Source organism: Typopeltis vanoorti, chromosome 2, assembly GCF_054136105.1.
Source record: "Typopeltis vanoorti isolate ZY-2024b chromosome 2, IOZ_Tvanoo_1.0, whole genome shotgun sequence".
Lineage (NCBI taxonomy): Eukaryota > Metazoa > Arthropoda > Arachnida > Uropygi > Thelyphonidae > Typopeltis > Typopeltis vanoorti.
This window is the reverse complement of record NC_143550.1, coordinates 61,780,556-61,795,830: the sequence shown is the minus strand read 5'-3', so window position 1 is coordinate 61,795,830 and position 15,275 is coordinate 61,780,556. Positions and strand designations below refer to the sequence as shown.

Below are 15,275 nucleotides of genomic sequence, written 5' to 3'. Positions count from 1 at the left end.
AATATATTATAATTATAATTATACAAAGTTAATTTATTAACTTTTTATAATAGAGCGACAGCTGAGTTGGACCAGGGGAATGGCTACACAGTGATACTGCTGGATTTTGCTAAGGCTTTCGACAAGATACCCCATAAAATACTGTTACGCAAATTAGAACAAATTGGGATGGATATTAAACTGGTGATGTGGATACGAGAGTAGCTCACGGGGTATCTTGATACCCCCCATGAACTACTCTGGATACAGATACCAAAGAGTAGTGTATGGAGCAGAGTCCAGGATGGAGCAGGCGACCAGTGATGTGCCACAAGGCTCTGTGCTAGGACCGTTATTGTTTACATTGTATATAAATAATATAGAAAATGACTTGAAGGGAGTCAGTTGTTTGCTGATGCAAAGTTGGGTAGCGCAATAATTAATCAAGCTGATGTAGAGAGCTTGCAGGATGATGTAAGTAATCCGGTAATATGGGCAAAAGATAATGGATGTCAGTTCAATGTGGAAAAGTGGAAAATTATGCATTTTGGGATTACAAGATTACAAGCTGCGTACCACATTGATGGAACAGTACTCCAAGAAATTGATGAAGCTAGGGACTTAGGAGGTGTTAGTGGATGGAGAGTTGAAGTTCTGAAGGCTAAGGTGTCTAAGATAGATCATAGGATTACTTGATTATTGAAGAACACACTCACATGCAGAGATAAAGAAGTTATTATTCCTCTTTATAAGGCGTTGATACGTCCACATCTGGATTACTGTGCTCAGTCGTGTGGATTCCTTGGAAATGAGGAAGTGGTAGAAAAGATTCAGAGGCGAGTGACCAAGTTGGTGAGTGTTGTAAGCAATTCTCTCTACAATTGATAGATTGAGATTTGTAGATTACAGAGATTGGTTGATAGGCGAAGAAGAGGGGATGCGATAGAAACATTTAAGTTACTAAAAGGTTTTTAAAAGATTTATGCAGGGGAAATATTTCAGCAGTTGGATAGTGGTGGAAGAACAAGTGGTTATCCTCGGAAATTAAGTAAGAGTGTGGTTAACAAGGGTGTGAGGACTGGATTTCTCGCATGGAGAGTGGTGAATGAATAGAATACGCTGCATGATTCAGTTATGAGTGCTTTGTCTGTTAATCGTTTCAAGGAGAGGTACGACAGATATTGTGTGTTGATAGTTTGGGTCTCCAGTGATGAGTCCTCTGACACCATGGAGATGCCCGTATAATAATAATAATGTTAAGCAGCATTTTCAGGTTTACTTCAAATTCAAGCAATCATTATTTTTAAGATACATGAAAATGAAAATAAATTCCGAGTTCCTTCGTATTTAAAAAAAAAAAAAAAATGGTTCGCAGGTTCTTTGACTTTGCAGTAATTCTCTGCATTTCAAGAGCTTTAGTAGAAGAGGACTAAATTTGAATTTGGAACATGATTAAAAATGTTTGTTTCAATTTTCAAACAATATGTTTAAATTATTCACGTTGTGTATTACATCGTGAATAATTTCATTGCATATTATGCAATGTAATTGTATTACATTGCATAAAATCTGTATGCAATCATGTGTAAATTTTACTTAAATATAAACTATATTTTATTTGCGAATTTCATTTTTATTATGATTATTCCGGATCACGAGTTATACTAACAGTAAAATAATAATAAAAAATGTTTAAAAAAAAAAGTGGGTAGCGAAAGTAGGAAGGTGAAAATCACGACCCATACAACTAAAACAAGTATATTATGTTTCTTAATTGTGAATGTTTTCCTGCTGGTTCATCTGTTTTCCTGGGGAGATAAATAAAAATTCGGGTTTAATGAAGGGGAAAAAACAAATTTTAAAAACCAAAGATAATTTTAACCACCGACCCACCCACCCACACACAAGCAAACAATCTTTTTTTTTTTTCAAACAAAAATTTAAAAAAAAAAAGGTATTAACTTTGACAATTAAAAAACTTAGGAAATATTGGTCAATAAACAAAATGACGTGTCACATAAAATTAATTTATATAAAAAATTAAATATATGTATACAAGCCCTATATATTAATTGTAGGGTTTTTTTTTTTTTTCACACTAGCATATCATTAACCGATAATTAACAGTCTGTAACTGACAGTCAGTAGGAGAGGGGGGGGAAAAGTATTTTTGGAATGAAGCATTCTGGCAGACTAATGTGTCAGGTTCTCATTGGACGCTGCAGAATGCTTAAAATATCTACACATTAAAGAATGTGTAATCTGATAAATCTCTCTATTAACATACTAGTTTACTTTTTTATTTAAACAGCAGTTTAGTGAATGCAATGCTTACATATCAAAATTCCTTTTAAAGGAGAAGCACCGACTGGGAGAAAAAACGTCTAAGCCGTGTAGGAGACAAATCCCAAGCGCATCCTATCGTATTATAGCAGAATGTATAAAATCTGGAGATGTAAGCAACATATCCGATTTAACAGCTGTTAATATTAATGGATGAGGAGCTTTCCGTATCACTATTCAATGTTACTTATATATTTATATTTTTAAAACGCCAAAGTGAAACGAATAACCCATAGAAGTGCTAAATGGAACCAACGAAACTGTAATAGCTTGGGAATATTTACATCTAGAGATCATAGCTATGTTCTTGTATTGTGTTATGATGAGAAAAAACGGCATTAAAAATTAACTATAAGAGAACTAATATTTAGTGATGGCACTTTGTATTTAGTAGGAATATTTTTTATATCTTTATATGGGTTAATAGAATTCTGATAGAGACACTACGACAGAAAGCATAGGCATGCAACCAAGCGCTATATGATCTTTAAAAGTAGCAATATCAACGATTCAGCACTTGAAATTTATTCAAATTCACTATATATCTTATAAATATATGTTTCACTGGAATTTTATTTCATTTATATGCAAGAAATATCTTTAAAATGAAATGTCGACGTCACAGTCATGGCGACCTGAGGTTATTAGTTGGAGTGGGAACGTCAGTCACTTGTGTTAGGTGTTGAACTTTTATTGTTTCTATGTCGTCTGGTTATAAAGAATGCGCACATTTCTTTATTTCAAACAATACCTATAAGTTTCTTCTCCATCTACTAGCATTTAAAATTCCCAAACAGATCGAAAATAGCAAAAGAATGGCGAAAAAAGGCAACCTCTAATAATTCGAGATGAAGGCGTAACTCCGTTTTGGACCCGCTGACGGTCTGCTTTTGATATATAACCACTAAACGCTATTATGAAATAAAAGATATAAGTTACAGCATGATATATCCATTGAAACGGATCCGTAACGTCTAATATTTAATTAATCAGAGCTGTTTGAATTTGGATAAGAAACACACTTCTGAGTCTTCTGCTCGCTAGATCGTCGCTTGGCGAAGTTGGCGTGCAGCTAGAGTTTGTAGCTTCCTCGTACGTCCGCGTTCTCCCTATATAAACTCAGCAAAGGAACGGCGCCGTAAAATTTCTGTTTAGTAAGTTTCCATAGTGCGTGCGCACCTTGAAACAGCTGTGTTAATTAGGGTGATCTTTAACATTTTTATCAGTTTGTAGTGAGTTATAGTGATCTTTTTTTTCTGATTGTCATGGCCGATACTGCACAAGATACCGCTGCGGCTGCAGCCGCTCCCAAGAAAGGAAAAGGAAGTGCAAAGCCTAAGAAACCCAAGGTGGCTCCATCCCATCCCAAAGTGTCCGAGATGGTGACTGCTGCCATCACTAACTTAAAGGAGCGAGGAGGATCTTCCCTGCAGGCCATAAAAAAGTACATTGGCACCCATTACAAAGTAGATGTTGAGCGCCTTGCTCCGTTTATTAAGAAGTATTTGAAGAGTGCTGTAGCTGGCGGAAGTCTCGTGCAGACCAAGGGAAAGGGAGCAACTGGATCTTTTAGGATAAGTGCTTCTAAAAAGGGTGAAAATGTTCCAAAAGTCGTCAAAAAGGAAGTTGTTTCGAGAAAGCCAAGACCACCACCTAAGAAAGTCGTGGCGAAACCCAAGAAAACCGCTGAGAAGAAGAAAACTGCCAAGAAGCCAGTTGCTCGACCTAAACCCAAAGCAGCCAAAGCTACAAAGAAACCCAAAGCAAAACCCAAAAGTCCCAAACCAAAGAAGGCAAAGCCAGCATCCAGGAAACCAGCGAAAAAGAGTGCAAGAAAGTGATGCGAGTGATTGTTTCACCATTGTGGACCAGTGTATAGTCGTGGACCGTCCTCAGCTGCTGAACTGTTAAAAGGGACAGAAATGGACTTAAACACAAAATGCATCTGTAAGTAGACATCACTTGTGCGAACGTTGCAATTCTGTAGCAAGTATTTTTCATAGATCATACGTCAGTATCTCATGTTATCCTCCAGAGTTCTGTGCATTGGTGTTTCACTGTCATTGTGTACATATACCTCACGTTCATTAATAAAAGAATTGATATTTTGTTGACATCTTTGTCTTTATTTTAAACGTGTGTTGAATTACGTTAAGTTTTCAGTAATATGACTGGGTAAATATTTTACTATATTTACATGAACATTTAGGAGCATTTAACACTACATAATTAGACAATTCCTTTACTGTAATTTAGAAACCCCAAATGTTTAGGTTTGCTGCAAATAACTAGACATACTGTTGCATTAATTTTAAAATAAATCAGCCACAGCATCCTGCAGAGAAAAGCTGAGATGTTAAATTACGAACATTTATTTATTTGTGATGGCTTGGTAGCCAGAACATTCCATCAGATAATATGAGGAAAAACACCCTGTTAATAATGGTAATATAATATATCTATTAATAGAACGATCATGCATGCAAACCCTGGGATGGCCCAGTTTTACAGAAGAAAACAATTCTCTAGTAAATGATATGACGCATGCGTGGTTTTAATACACCTCTAAGTGAGACGATTATTTACATGGAAGAGTATTTTTTTGCATGGCAATATGCAGTTCTCATATCTCATAAAGTCAGCACATTTTTTTTCTTGTTGATGTTGATTTGTTTTTATAAGATCCACTTCAAAGTTGGAGGTGGACAGCATATCTGCTTTCCAATTTTGGAAAGCAGATTTTACCTAAAGATAAAGATATTTAGGTAAAACAGATTTTACCTAAATAAATGTGAGATGAGATACGTAAAATGTGATAAGGGTGGCTGGACACACAAAAAAAGCATGCGTTTCAGAAGGCTCGTTCAATTGCTGCTGAATATGAACGAATAAATGAATATAAATGTCTATCTATTTTACTCTTAAGATTGTGGTAAGGATATAAGGATATCTAAGATATCTAATTAATGAAATTTAAATTTAAAGTGAAAAAAAAAAACATAAATGAACACTTTTTCAGATTTTAATAGGTCCTCTCCAACATCTGCTAAAATGGCATTGCCTCGCTCCCCTCCCCTACACACCTCAATTTATATACAGATTTTAACTGTGTCAAGGGGAAGAGAACTGAAGCAACACTTTCTGACAGAAGAAAGGTACAAAATCCCGTCCTCCAAAACAACAACAACAACAACAACAAAAAAACATTTATGAATTGACTTAATCTTTCAACATAATTTGCCCTTAACCACATTGAATATGTTGTGCGCTGAAATGAAATACTATAATTTACATGCAATTTTTCCCATTTGGAGAAAATGTGGGCTCATTTTTGCTTTGGCAAACAGTTAAACGCATATTGAAAAATTGGAAACTTTTTTTAATAAAAATAGTAATAAAAATAATGGTTTATGTGAAATTTTTCTTATTTGGAGAAAATGCTTTAGCAAACAGTTAAACGCATTGAAAAATTGGAAACTTTTTTAATAATAATTTCAATAATAATAGTAATAAAAGTAATGGTTTATGTGCAATTTTTCCCATTTGGAGAAAATGCAGGCTTATTTTTGCTTTGGCAAACAGTTAAACGTATATTGAAAAATTGGAAACTTATTTTAATAACAATAGTAATAGTAATAAAAATACGGGTTTTATGTGCAATTTTTCCCATTTGGAGAAAATGCGGGCTTATTTTTGCTTTGCCAAACAGTTGAAGGCATATTGAAAAATTGGAAACTTTTTTTAATTTAATAATAATAGTAATAAAAGTAATGGTTTATGTGTAATTTTTCCCATTTGGAGAAAATGCTGGCTTATTTTTGCTTTGGCAAACAGTTAAACGAGTATTGAAAAATTGGAAACTTATTTTAATAATAATAGTAATAAAAATAAAGATTTATTTATGTGCAATTTTTCCCATTTGAAGAAAATGCGGGCTTATTTTTAATTGGGAAACAGGTAAACGCATATTGAAAAATTGAAAACTTTTTAAATAATTTTTAATAATAATTTGAATAATAATAGTATTGAAAGTAATGGTTTATGGGCAATTTTTTCCATTTGGAGAAAATGCGGGCTTATTTTTGCTTTGGCAAACAGTTGAAGGCATATTGAAAAATTGGAAACTTTTTTAATAATAATAGTAATAAAAGTAATGGTTTATGTGCAATTTTTCCCATTTGGAGAAAATGCGGGCTTATTTTTGCTTTGGCAAACAGTTAAACGCATATTGAAAAATTGGAAACTTTTTTTTTTTTTTTTCTGCGGTGAGATTTTGTATCTCCCTTCTGTCCGGAAGTGTCGCTTCAGTCATCCTCTTTCCTTAAAACAATTAAAATCTTTTACATATACATTGAGATATACAAATTACGTAACGCATATCATAGGACTCTAGGTTTATATGCATGTCATTTTAGCAATGTTGGAGAGGATCTCTTGAAATCTTTTTTTTTAAAAGTATTCAATCATTTGTTTCGCTTTATTTATTTATTTCAAATAAAGTTCATTTATTTAATACATACTTAATACAAATACAATTTAACAATAACAAACGTGTATAATCCAAGAGCATAAGCTCATCTTGGTTATAAAATGTAAAAAAATTACAGAAATCAATATACAATGCATAACAGTGCAGTGCACAAAAATATTGGCAATTACAATGTATAGGGGATAAAGAATATACACGCCAAATAAAAAACACTAATCAACTGATTATTTTGCCATAGTTAATTTCTCATTTTATACTCTTATTCCAAAGAATTTTTCAATATTCTTATAAAAATTTAAGTGCTCTCTAATTAGCTTTTTCGTATGTGTTCATGTTGGTTACGTTTCGTGTTAAGAGAGGTAAGCCATTGGAGATTTTTGGAGCTAAATCTCGTATATACTCGTATAGTGTTTGTATATTTGGCGTTCACTGTAATGTCTCTGTATTTATTGTTGGTCAAAATGCGTATTATTTTATTTTGTAAAGAGATTAGTAGTGTTAGTGTGGTATTATATGTTCCGCCCCAGCTTTCGTATACAATACTGGATAACAGTCTGTATTCAGGCGAAATATAATGTTCTTAACATTGTCAGAGTTAAGAATTTCTTTAAGAAGACTCGAGATATCATAAATCTTACACTGTTGCATACTTCTGTAATATGCAGTTTCCAGCTTAGTTGCTGTTAATTTTTAATCCTAAATAATCCTAAATAGGTGATAGTATTGACGTATTCTGTTTCCATGTAGTTACAATTTAGATTACTTTTACAATTACAGTTATTATTACAGTTAGAGTATGGAAAAATTTTTAATTTTTCCATACTCTTCACTTACACATGTATGCAATAAGGAGCATTAAAAAAGCAATGCAGAAACTACTGTAAATTCCATATTCATTTAAAAAATAACAATAAATACTGATGATAACACATATATATTTAAAGTGTCTCTGATAAAATCTTTCAGCTCAGTAATGGTGTCTCTTATCAACTGCAATTCATCAAAACAGATAAACTCACTGAGGCACAAAACACGTTTACAATGGGATCTGAGTGTTTATCAAGACTTTTTTTTTTATTTTTTAATGAGAGTGGAGAATGGCTTTTCTTATTATTTTTTGTTGTTTGTCTCTGAGATAGTCAAGTTACGATATCGGAGTAAGTGGAAGAGGGGTCAAGAAATGAATTGTTTTTATTTATGATTTCATTAAAAAAAAAAAAGTGCGTGCAACAGCAAATAAATCTACAGTAATTTTACCTCGCCTTATGATATTGCAGCCGTCGAAATACCTGAGACATAAACAATGCAAAAACAAAAAATTATCACTTAGTATGCTCATAATAGGTGATCTAGGTAGGTCACATATTAAGTACATAATAAAGTGATTTTTTCCCTAACTTTTAGTATCATTAAAATCTTCAGCCCACCAGTATATATATTATACATATCAGTAAGTGTATTAGATGGAGAGGGAAAGTACTCAGATTTATGTACAGAAATAAATGAAATTATTTTTCATTTAGCTAATCCTGCCGTTCCCCTTTTTTAATTTTTCGATACTGCTTCAAATTCACTCGGTTCTCAACATAGTTTGATAGCTACATTGAAAAACACTGATTTAGACACTCTTGGATATAAAGATTAACCATTTAGGATTAACTGTTCACTTTATTTGAAACGAAAAGTCAATATAATGATTTCGTTCAATAGTTGCATATTCCATATTCATTTTTATGCATTTGTTTGTATATCATGTGAAGTTAGACAGCGTGATAAAAGAAAAAACAGATATATAAGTGTAGTAAGAAGTGTAAAGTTTTGTATTTATCATGAGATTTCAGGATACCTCTCATATTGGTGGAGCTGAGACTTAGGAAACGGGATGCTAGAGATGCTGCTTTATTAATCAATGTTTTTCTTAGTATTGCAGAAATCCTCTAAGCTGCTTTCATTACCTTTGTCAAAAAAAAAAAAAAAAGTACCTTGATTTTCAAATTTCTATTCACCATCACTCCAAGATCTCATGCCTTCTCCAATAAAATTCCACGAATGGAGTATTTTTTAAGCGTTTTCCAGTACTTCGACTAGCAATTTGACTGCTCTTTCTGTAACGCACTGGGGAGGACGACATAAAATTTGCTCGTAAAATGGGAAGATCTAGGAGGTAAGGAAGGGTAACAGCTTAGAGTTTGCCAGTCTCATACGAACTTGAAAGAATTTCTTCTTCTGGAAAATTTATGTTGTTTCTTTCCATCATTCAAAACAGGCAACAGACAGAAGAACACATGCAATTAACAAATACAGTATATTCGTAATATAATATGGATCAAAAATCAACCAAGGAAGAAAATTTTGATTACAATACTGATTATTATACAACAAACCACTACGGAGATCACAGACTCAGCACGGATGGTCTACTATACCGACAACACATCTATCATACTGAATCTTAAATCCATTTACAACATATTTAGGCAATGAATTTCACTTAGTTCCCACTCTTCACATTAAAATAAAATAAAAACATTTTCATTCGGCACTCCCCTGAGCAATTTCCAAGGGTAACCCTGGTCCTTATCTCTAGTTCTAATTCTACAATTCAAACTTTTTCCTTATACAATGCTCATAGTGTCATAAAGAAACAACAATAAACCTACAATTAGGTAATAAATTAACAGAAGAGAATAAAATTTATCAAAGTGGAAAACATGGATGCAGTTTGTCTTCAACTATATTCAATATGTATATTGATCAAATTATTAATATAATATGGAAAACAACAATAAAACAAAGTATGTAGTTAACCAAAAAACTGTTCCCAATAAAATGCTGTAGATGATCACATTATGTTACAAGATAATGAAGATGACCTCCAAAAATCAGTTTACGAATCAAATAAAATAAGCTGCCAATAATACAATCTAAAGATTTCACCGAAAAACAAAAACAAAACACGCATTTAGAGACAGAAATCTTATTAGACCAAAATAATCATAGAAGAAAAAAATAATATAACTGGTAACAGAGTTTAATTATGTAGGTTGCATAATAACACATCTAAATGACAAACATTACAACATGTGCATTTTTTATTCAGTATCTTTTAACTGTTCCATAGATTTTCCGAAATCTGAAACAATTAAAAGGCCGGAAAGAGGGGAAGAGTGAGTGAGTGAGTGAGTGAGTGAGAGAGAGAGAGAGAGAGAGAGAGAGAGAGAGAGAGGTGAGGAAAACTAGTTACTAGGGAGAAATCCCAATACAGCATGAATAAGCCTAATCCTTGATAAGAAAAAAACATCTATATCCATCGAGGAAATACCACTCAACAGCCTAAAATTCTCAATTATTACATTCCCCCGGTCCTCCATCTTCTATTTGATTTGTTCTGATTCAAGTTCGGACGATGGAGTTCAGACTACGGCACTTTATTTGAATAAACGTTCGAACTTGTAGTGACAACGATGGAGTAGACGCGTTTCAGATCACAGAATATCGTGGTCTGTGTATATTCCATGTTGTGCAAGGCTAGACTTCTCAGATTTTCTATTGATGATATGACTGGTATTCGTTTCTCCACAGAACATCCAGTCTGTCCGAAGTAAGAAAGGTGACAGTTACAAGGAACTTACTAGACGCTAAGAAGAGCAAGAAGAGAACGTTTATCTTTAGAAGATGGAAACAATGATAATAGTTTGTTGACTGGAATAAATGTAGCCACTAAATTGTATTTCTTAAGAATTCTGGAAACTGGTTCCGAGATGCCAGAAATGTATAGGATAGGGACTTTACGTTCTGTTTCCTTGTTATTTGAGCTAAGATTAAAGGGATCAAAAAGGCGGCTTATGGTCCACTCTGAGAAGTTATTGAATTTAATATATCATTTGATATTTAAAAGTTCTTGCTGCAGTTGCTGGGGTGCAGAGCATATAATGTGAGTACGTCGTAATAACGTTATGATAATTCCAATCTTCTGAGAGGTGTTGAGCAGATTGATGTTGAGTGAAAGTAGGCTTTCGATAAACGGAAGTAATTAGTTCACCTGACGATGAGCGAAGTAGAGTATCTAAGAAAGACAATTTGTTTTCTTTTTTTTTTTTTATTTCCATCGTGAAATTAATTCATGGATGTAGATTGTTTATGCATGCTAAAAAAGCAGGTAATGCATCATCGTTGTGTGGTCAGATCATAAAAATGTCATCTTACCCAAAACGAAGGCTGAGGATGTATGGATGAGAAACGGATGTCTTCTAAATGTACCAAACAGAAGTTGGCGAGAGCCGGAGAGAGTGGATTTCCCATGGTGGTTCCTTCAACTTGTCTGTAGATAGATTCTGTTTTGACAAAGGAAATAATCAGAATGAATGACAAAGTCGAATAAGTTCACTATAACCGGTGGAAAGGCTTGCGAGAGTACATAGAGTACTCGTATGTCTTCCGGTTGCAACTCCACTCCACTAAATTGATATCTAAACCCATAAGTTTAGATATTACTATGTGGCGTAGAAACAAGCAAAATGCATTTATAAAATCCAGAAAAAGTAAATTGTGCATTTCCCCTCATCAAAACTCTTATAAGCAGATTAGTGAAATAAGAGAGCCTCTTAACAAATATGTGATGACTCTTACACAGATAATAGTAGCATTAAATAGCCAAGACCATATGCAAATTCTTACCAGTTTCTTCAAAATTTTAACCATCACAGAAATAATACAAAGTGTGTTCTACAGTTTGATGCCTCATTCTACCACACTTATGCGATTGCACTATTACTCTCTTTCCAATCTTCAGGAACTTTTCCAGTTCTAAAGCTTTCATTAAATAGTCAGATCAGTGGCACTGTTAGTTCCGCAGTATATTCCCTTAACACATGGCTCAATCTTATCCAGTCCTCATCCTTGATGATCCAAGGATGAGGAATAAATCCAACATTTCATTCATTTCTATCGCTTTGACCTCCTTGTCGCCATAAGAATAAAACTGCTGCACAGAATGAAACAGCTCAATAAATTATTCATTAAGTATTCATTAATCAGCTCTACTATATCTCGGCATTGTTCACGACCACCTGCTTCATCCAGCAAGGTAATTTATACACAATTATCCCTCCTCTTGCTGACCACATAATGAAAGAATACCTTAGTATTATCCTTCAAGTGGCACTAGTGTTAGTGTAAGTTTCTGCTCAAATTCTGTTTTCCTTCCTTACTATAAACTAGTCACCTCATAAACTTTGTTCCTCGTGTTATTACGAGCATGCTGCATTTCTCACTTTATACATTTTTTATACACTTTTATCCACCTGAAATTACTACTTGATTTCGTTATTCATTCATTTATTCCATATTTCTTTATTTTTCTCAATGCTTGCAATTTCTCAATGCTTGAAAAAATATGCAATTTGCCATATTTTTTCTTAACTAACTCCCACACACTGCTGATCTTTTCCCTTTCGAATTCCTTCATCCATGGTAATGCTTCAGGTGATTTCTACGATTATTATATTCACACCTGTTTTTTATTTTTATTTTTTATTTTAAATCCCACATATATTTCTGTCTCTTTAAACCTTTCGCATGCCTATGCATCCCCAAGTCAACAACACTACGTGATCACTTTCACCGAATGGAGAACGAGAACGAAGACAGTTCTTTATAGCATCTTCTGATGCTAAACCAATTCTTGAAGGAAGAGAAGATACTCTTCTGTCAAGAATTCCAAATGAATTCCCTTATTGCCATATAACACCTCCTCTATCAAGCCTATATTAGCATACTTGCAAATTTTCCATAATGATTCGCTTTCTACTTACAATGCCAAACGTTTCCTTCTCTTTACGCACTACGTTTCCTTCTCTTTACGCACTGCGTTTCCTGGCTTATAGCAATATCCTCTTTAAGTGTGGTCATGGTATCTTACATTTTCAAAACCACCAATGCCATTTATTTCTGCCCTAACTCAATTCGTGGATATCAATACATTCCACAGAGAAAAACAGTACAGTATGCTCTTCCACTTCTATTTCTGTCATTATGAATACTTAATAATAATAATAATGTTATTATTATGAATACTTAATTATGAATACTAAGTATTATAATTCTTGGAAAAATCTAGGTTCTTCACCACATAAAATTTTAAACTTAATATTAATCAGTTAAGTGGTAAATGAATGCGCCCGTGTCCAGTGTGAGATCAATAGCCTGATTAATAAAGGCCAGAAACGGAATAAAAAAAATTGTTTGGTTTATAGTACAGGGATCCCAGATTATTTAACCCTAGGTATACTAATGAACTACAGATTTAAAACTCTTCGTGAGAACGATTCCCTTTTCCAAGAAATTTCTATTCCTTTTTACTATTCCGATCGTGTGTTGTGAACCAACAAGCAAGTGAGAGAAGATCGGGATATTTTAACCAGAGAACAAATTTATAATACCGAAAGAAAGCATTTCCTATCAAAATCGTCTGTTTTCTAAAAGATCTGTGGCTCGCATACCGAATATAAACAGCTCCACCACCACAACAATTCTTTAAATACAATTGTTTCATCTGATTAGGAATACGACATCACTATAAAAAAGTGACTTAACAAGCCTGAAATTGAAACCAGTATTCATATAATGACAATTAAATGATCCAATGAGAGATCTAGTCGACCAAAGGATCTGCTCAGATACCTGAACTGAGATTTAAAGCTAAGAACTTGCTTGGTGTCCAGGGAGTTCATTTTCTTGGTAAGCAAGTCATGGGATTTATAATTTATAGGATACTTTTAGAGGAAGGTTTACTAACATGTTACAGAAATATTGCTGTACTTGTAACTTGTTTAGGTGAGAAAGTATATAAAAGAAGCCGGTGGTGGTTCTTCAGCAAATCACCTTAAAGAAGCATGAAAAGGTTCTGCTAAAAAATGATAATAATTTTGCTTTTGCCCTAAGCGCTCATTCTATTCACTTAAACTAAACTTATAACGATCGTATTCTTGATAAAGTAAGATGTAAACAGTTAATGTGTAGAAATCTGAAAATTACCTAGGAAACCTATTCTTCTTGGAAAGCAGTACAATATGGTAAGATGAATATGCCGCTTTTTTTTTCTTTGTGAATGGTGCAGCATAAACAAAATTTGTACTAGATAAAAGAAAGAAAAAAAAAACAGCAGCTTAGGAAGAAACATATATTCATTTCATGATAAAAGTATTATGCATAAAAGTTTAGTCGATATGAATAATCTTCTCCCACTGTTCCTTATAAAATTCAGACTGATAAAGTTATTACATTAGAATGAATGCTTCAAGTATCTTTGCTATTATCATCATTATTATTTTAAACTGAGCATCTCCATAGATTATTGAGATGACCAGATAATAATAATAACTTTCCCTTAAACTGATTCACTAATAACCACCTCTGGTAATCTATTCAAGTCATTCCACATTCTTACTTACCACACCTTTACTGAACTTCCACTGATAGCTTCTTGTCATTTTCTTCTCCTGTCATGTACTGAAAAATTTACCCCTTGGAAAGAGGTAAATTTTACACGGCTTAGAAAGAAGTCAATGGACAGGGAAAAGTGCATCGTGCCATGTAGCCAGTCACGTGTTTCTAGCCAATAAAAATCGGAGGAATATGATGCTCCCAAGTCAGTGCAACTATGTCCAGATGAAATGGATGCGAGAAGGGAACTGATGGCGTTTGAAAGTGGATTTGTGATAGGATGCCATGTTGCAGGCCTATCTGTTCGGCAAACTATTGAAAAATTGGCCCATCCCAGGGGTCAACAATCAGTGGACTGCGGGAAGTGCTACCCACAGTGGACGACCCACCACACTCACCAAATGTGACTGTAGGGTACTATGAAGGATAATATGTAAATACCGCCATTCATTAGCCAGCAAGTTGAATGCGGAGTTCTGGGCTAATAAATTGAGTTTTCATGGTAAGACCACAAATATGCAAGCCATACATTACCCGAACTAACATGCAGCGTCGTCTTCGGTGGTGCAAAGAGCGTGTACAGTGGGACGTGGAAGCATGGAAAGCTGTTTTATGGAGCGACGAATCACGCTACAGTCTCTATCGAACAATGGACAGGTGTGGATGTGGCAGAAGCCCTGTGAACGTCGCTTACCAGAATACGTAACCCCAAGTATGAAATTTGGAGGTGGCGATGTGATAGTATGTCCTGTCTTTCCTGGTTTGGCCTCGGACGTCTGTTTATGGTGCCACAAACACTGAACTTCGAGAGGTATCTGAACATTCTGAACAATGAAATGCTTCCTACTTTGTGGCGATCCTACGGAATTGACAATTGTCTCCAGGACCGTCCAGATTAGATCGCGCCCTGAGGCAAACAATTAAATATCGCCCCTGATGGATTATAAGGCAAAAATCTAAGAAAATCTCCAATTGCTATTTTGTTTTTATTACAAGAGAAACATTAATGCAAAACGATTAC

General features: G+C 34.1%; 1 protein-coding gene across 1 annotated transcript; it reads left to right on the top strand.

The window, feature by feature from the left end:
- The first annotated feature begins 3,468 nt into the window (after positions 1-3,468).
- On the top strand, positions 3,469-4,436 carry LOC150109081 (histone H1-like). The gene has a single exon (XM_090405525.1). The coding sequence runs from the start codon at positions 3,588-3,590 to the stop codon at positions 4,161-4,163; it is 576 nt and encodes a 191-aa protein (XP_090261651.1). The 5' UTR covers positions 3,469-3,587; the 3' UTR covers positions 4,164-4,436.
- Positions 4,437-15,275: the final 10,839 nt, after the last annotated feature.

Bases quoted from the DNA above. Each gene is read 5' to 3' on its own strand.
- LOC150109081 (XM_090405525.1), top strand. From the start codon at position 3,588: ATGGCCGATACTGCACAAGATACCGCTGCGGCTGCAGCCGCTCCCAAG.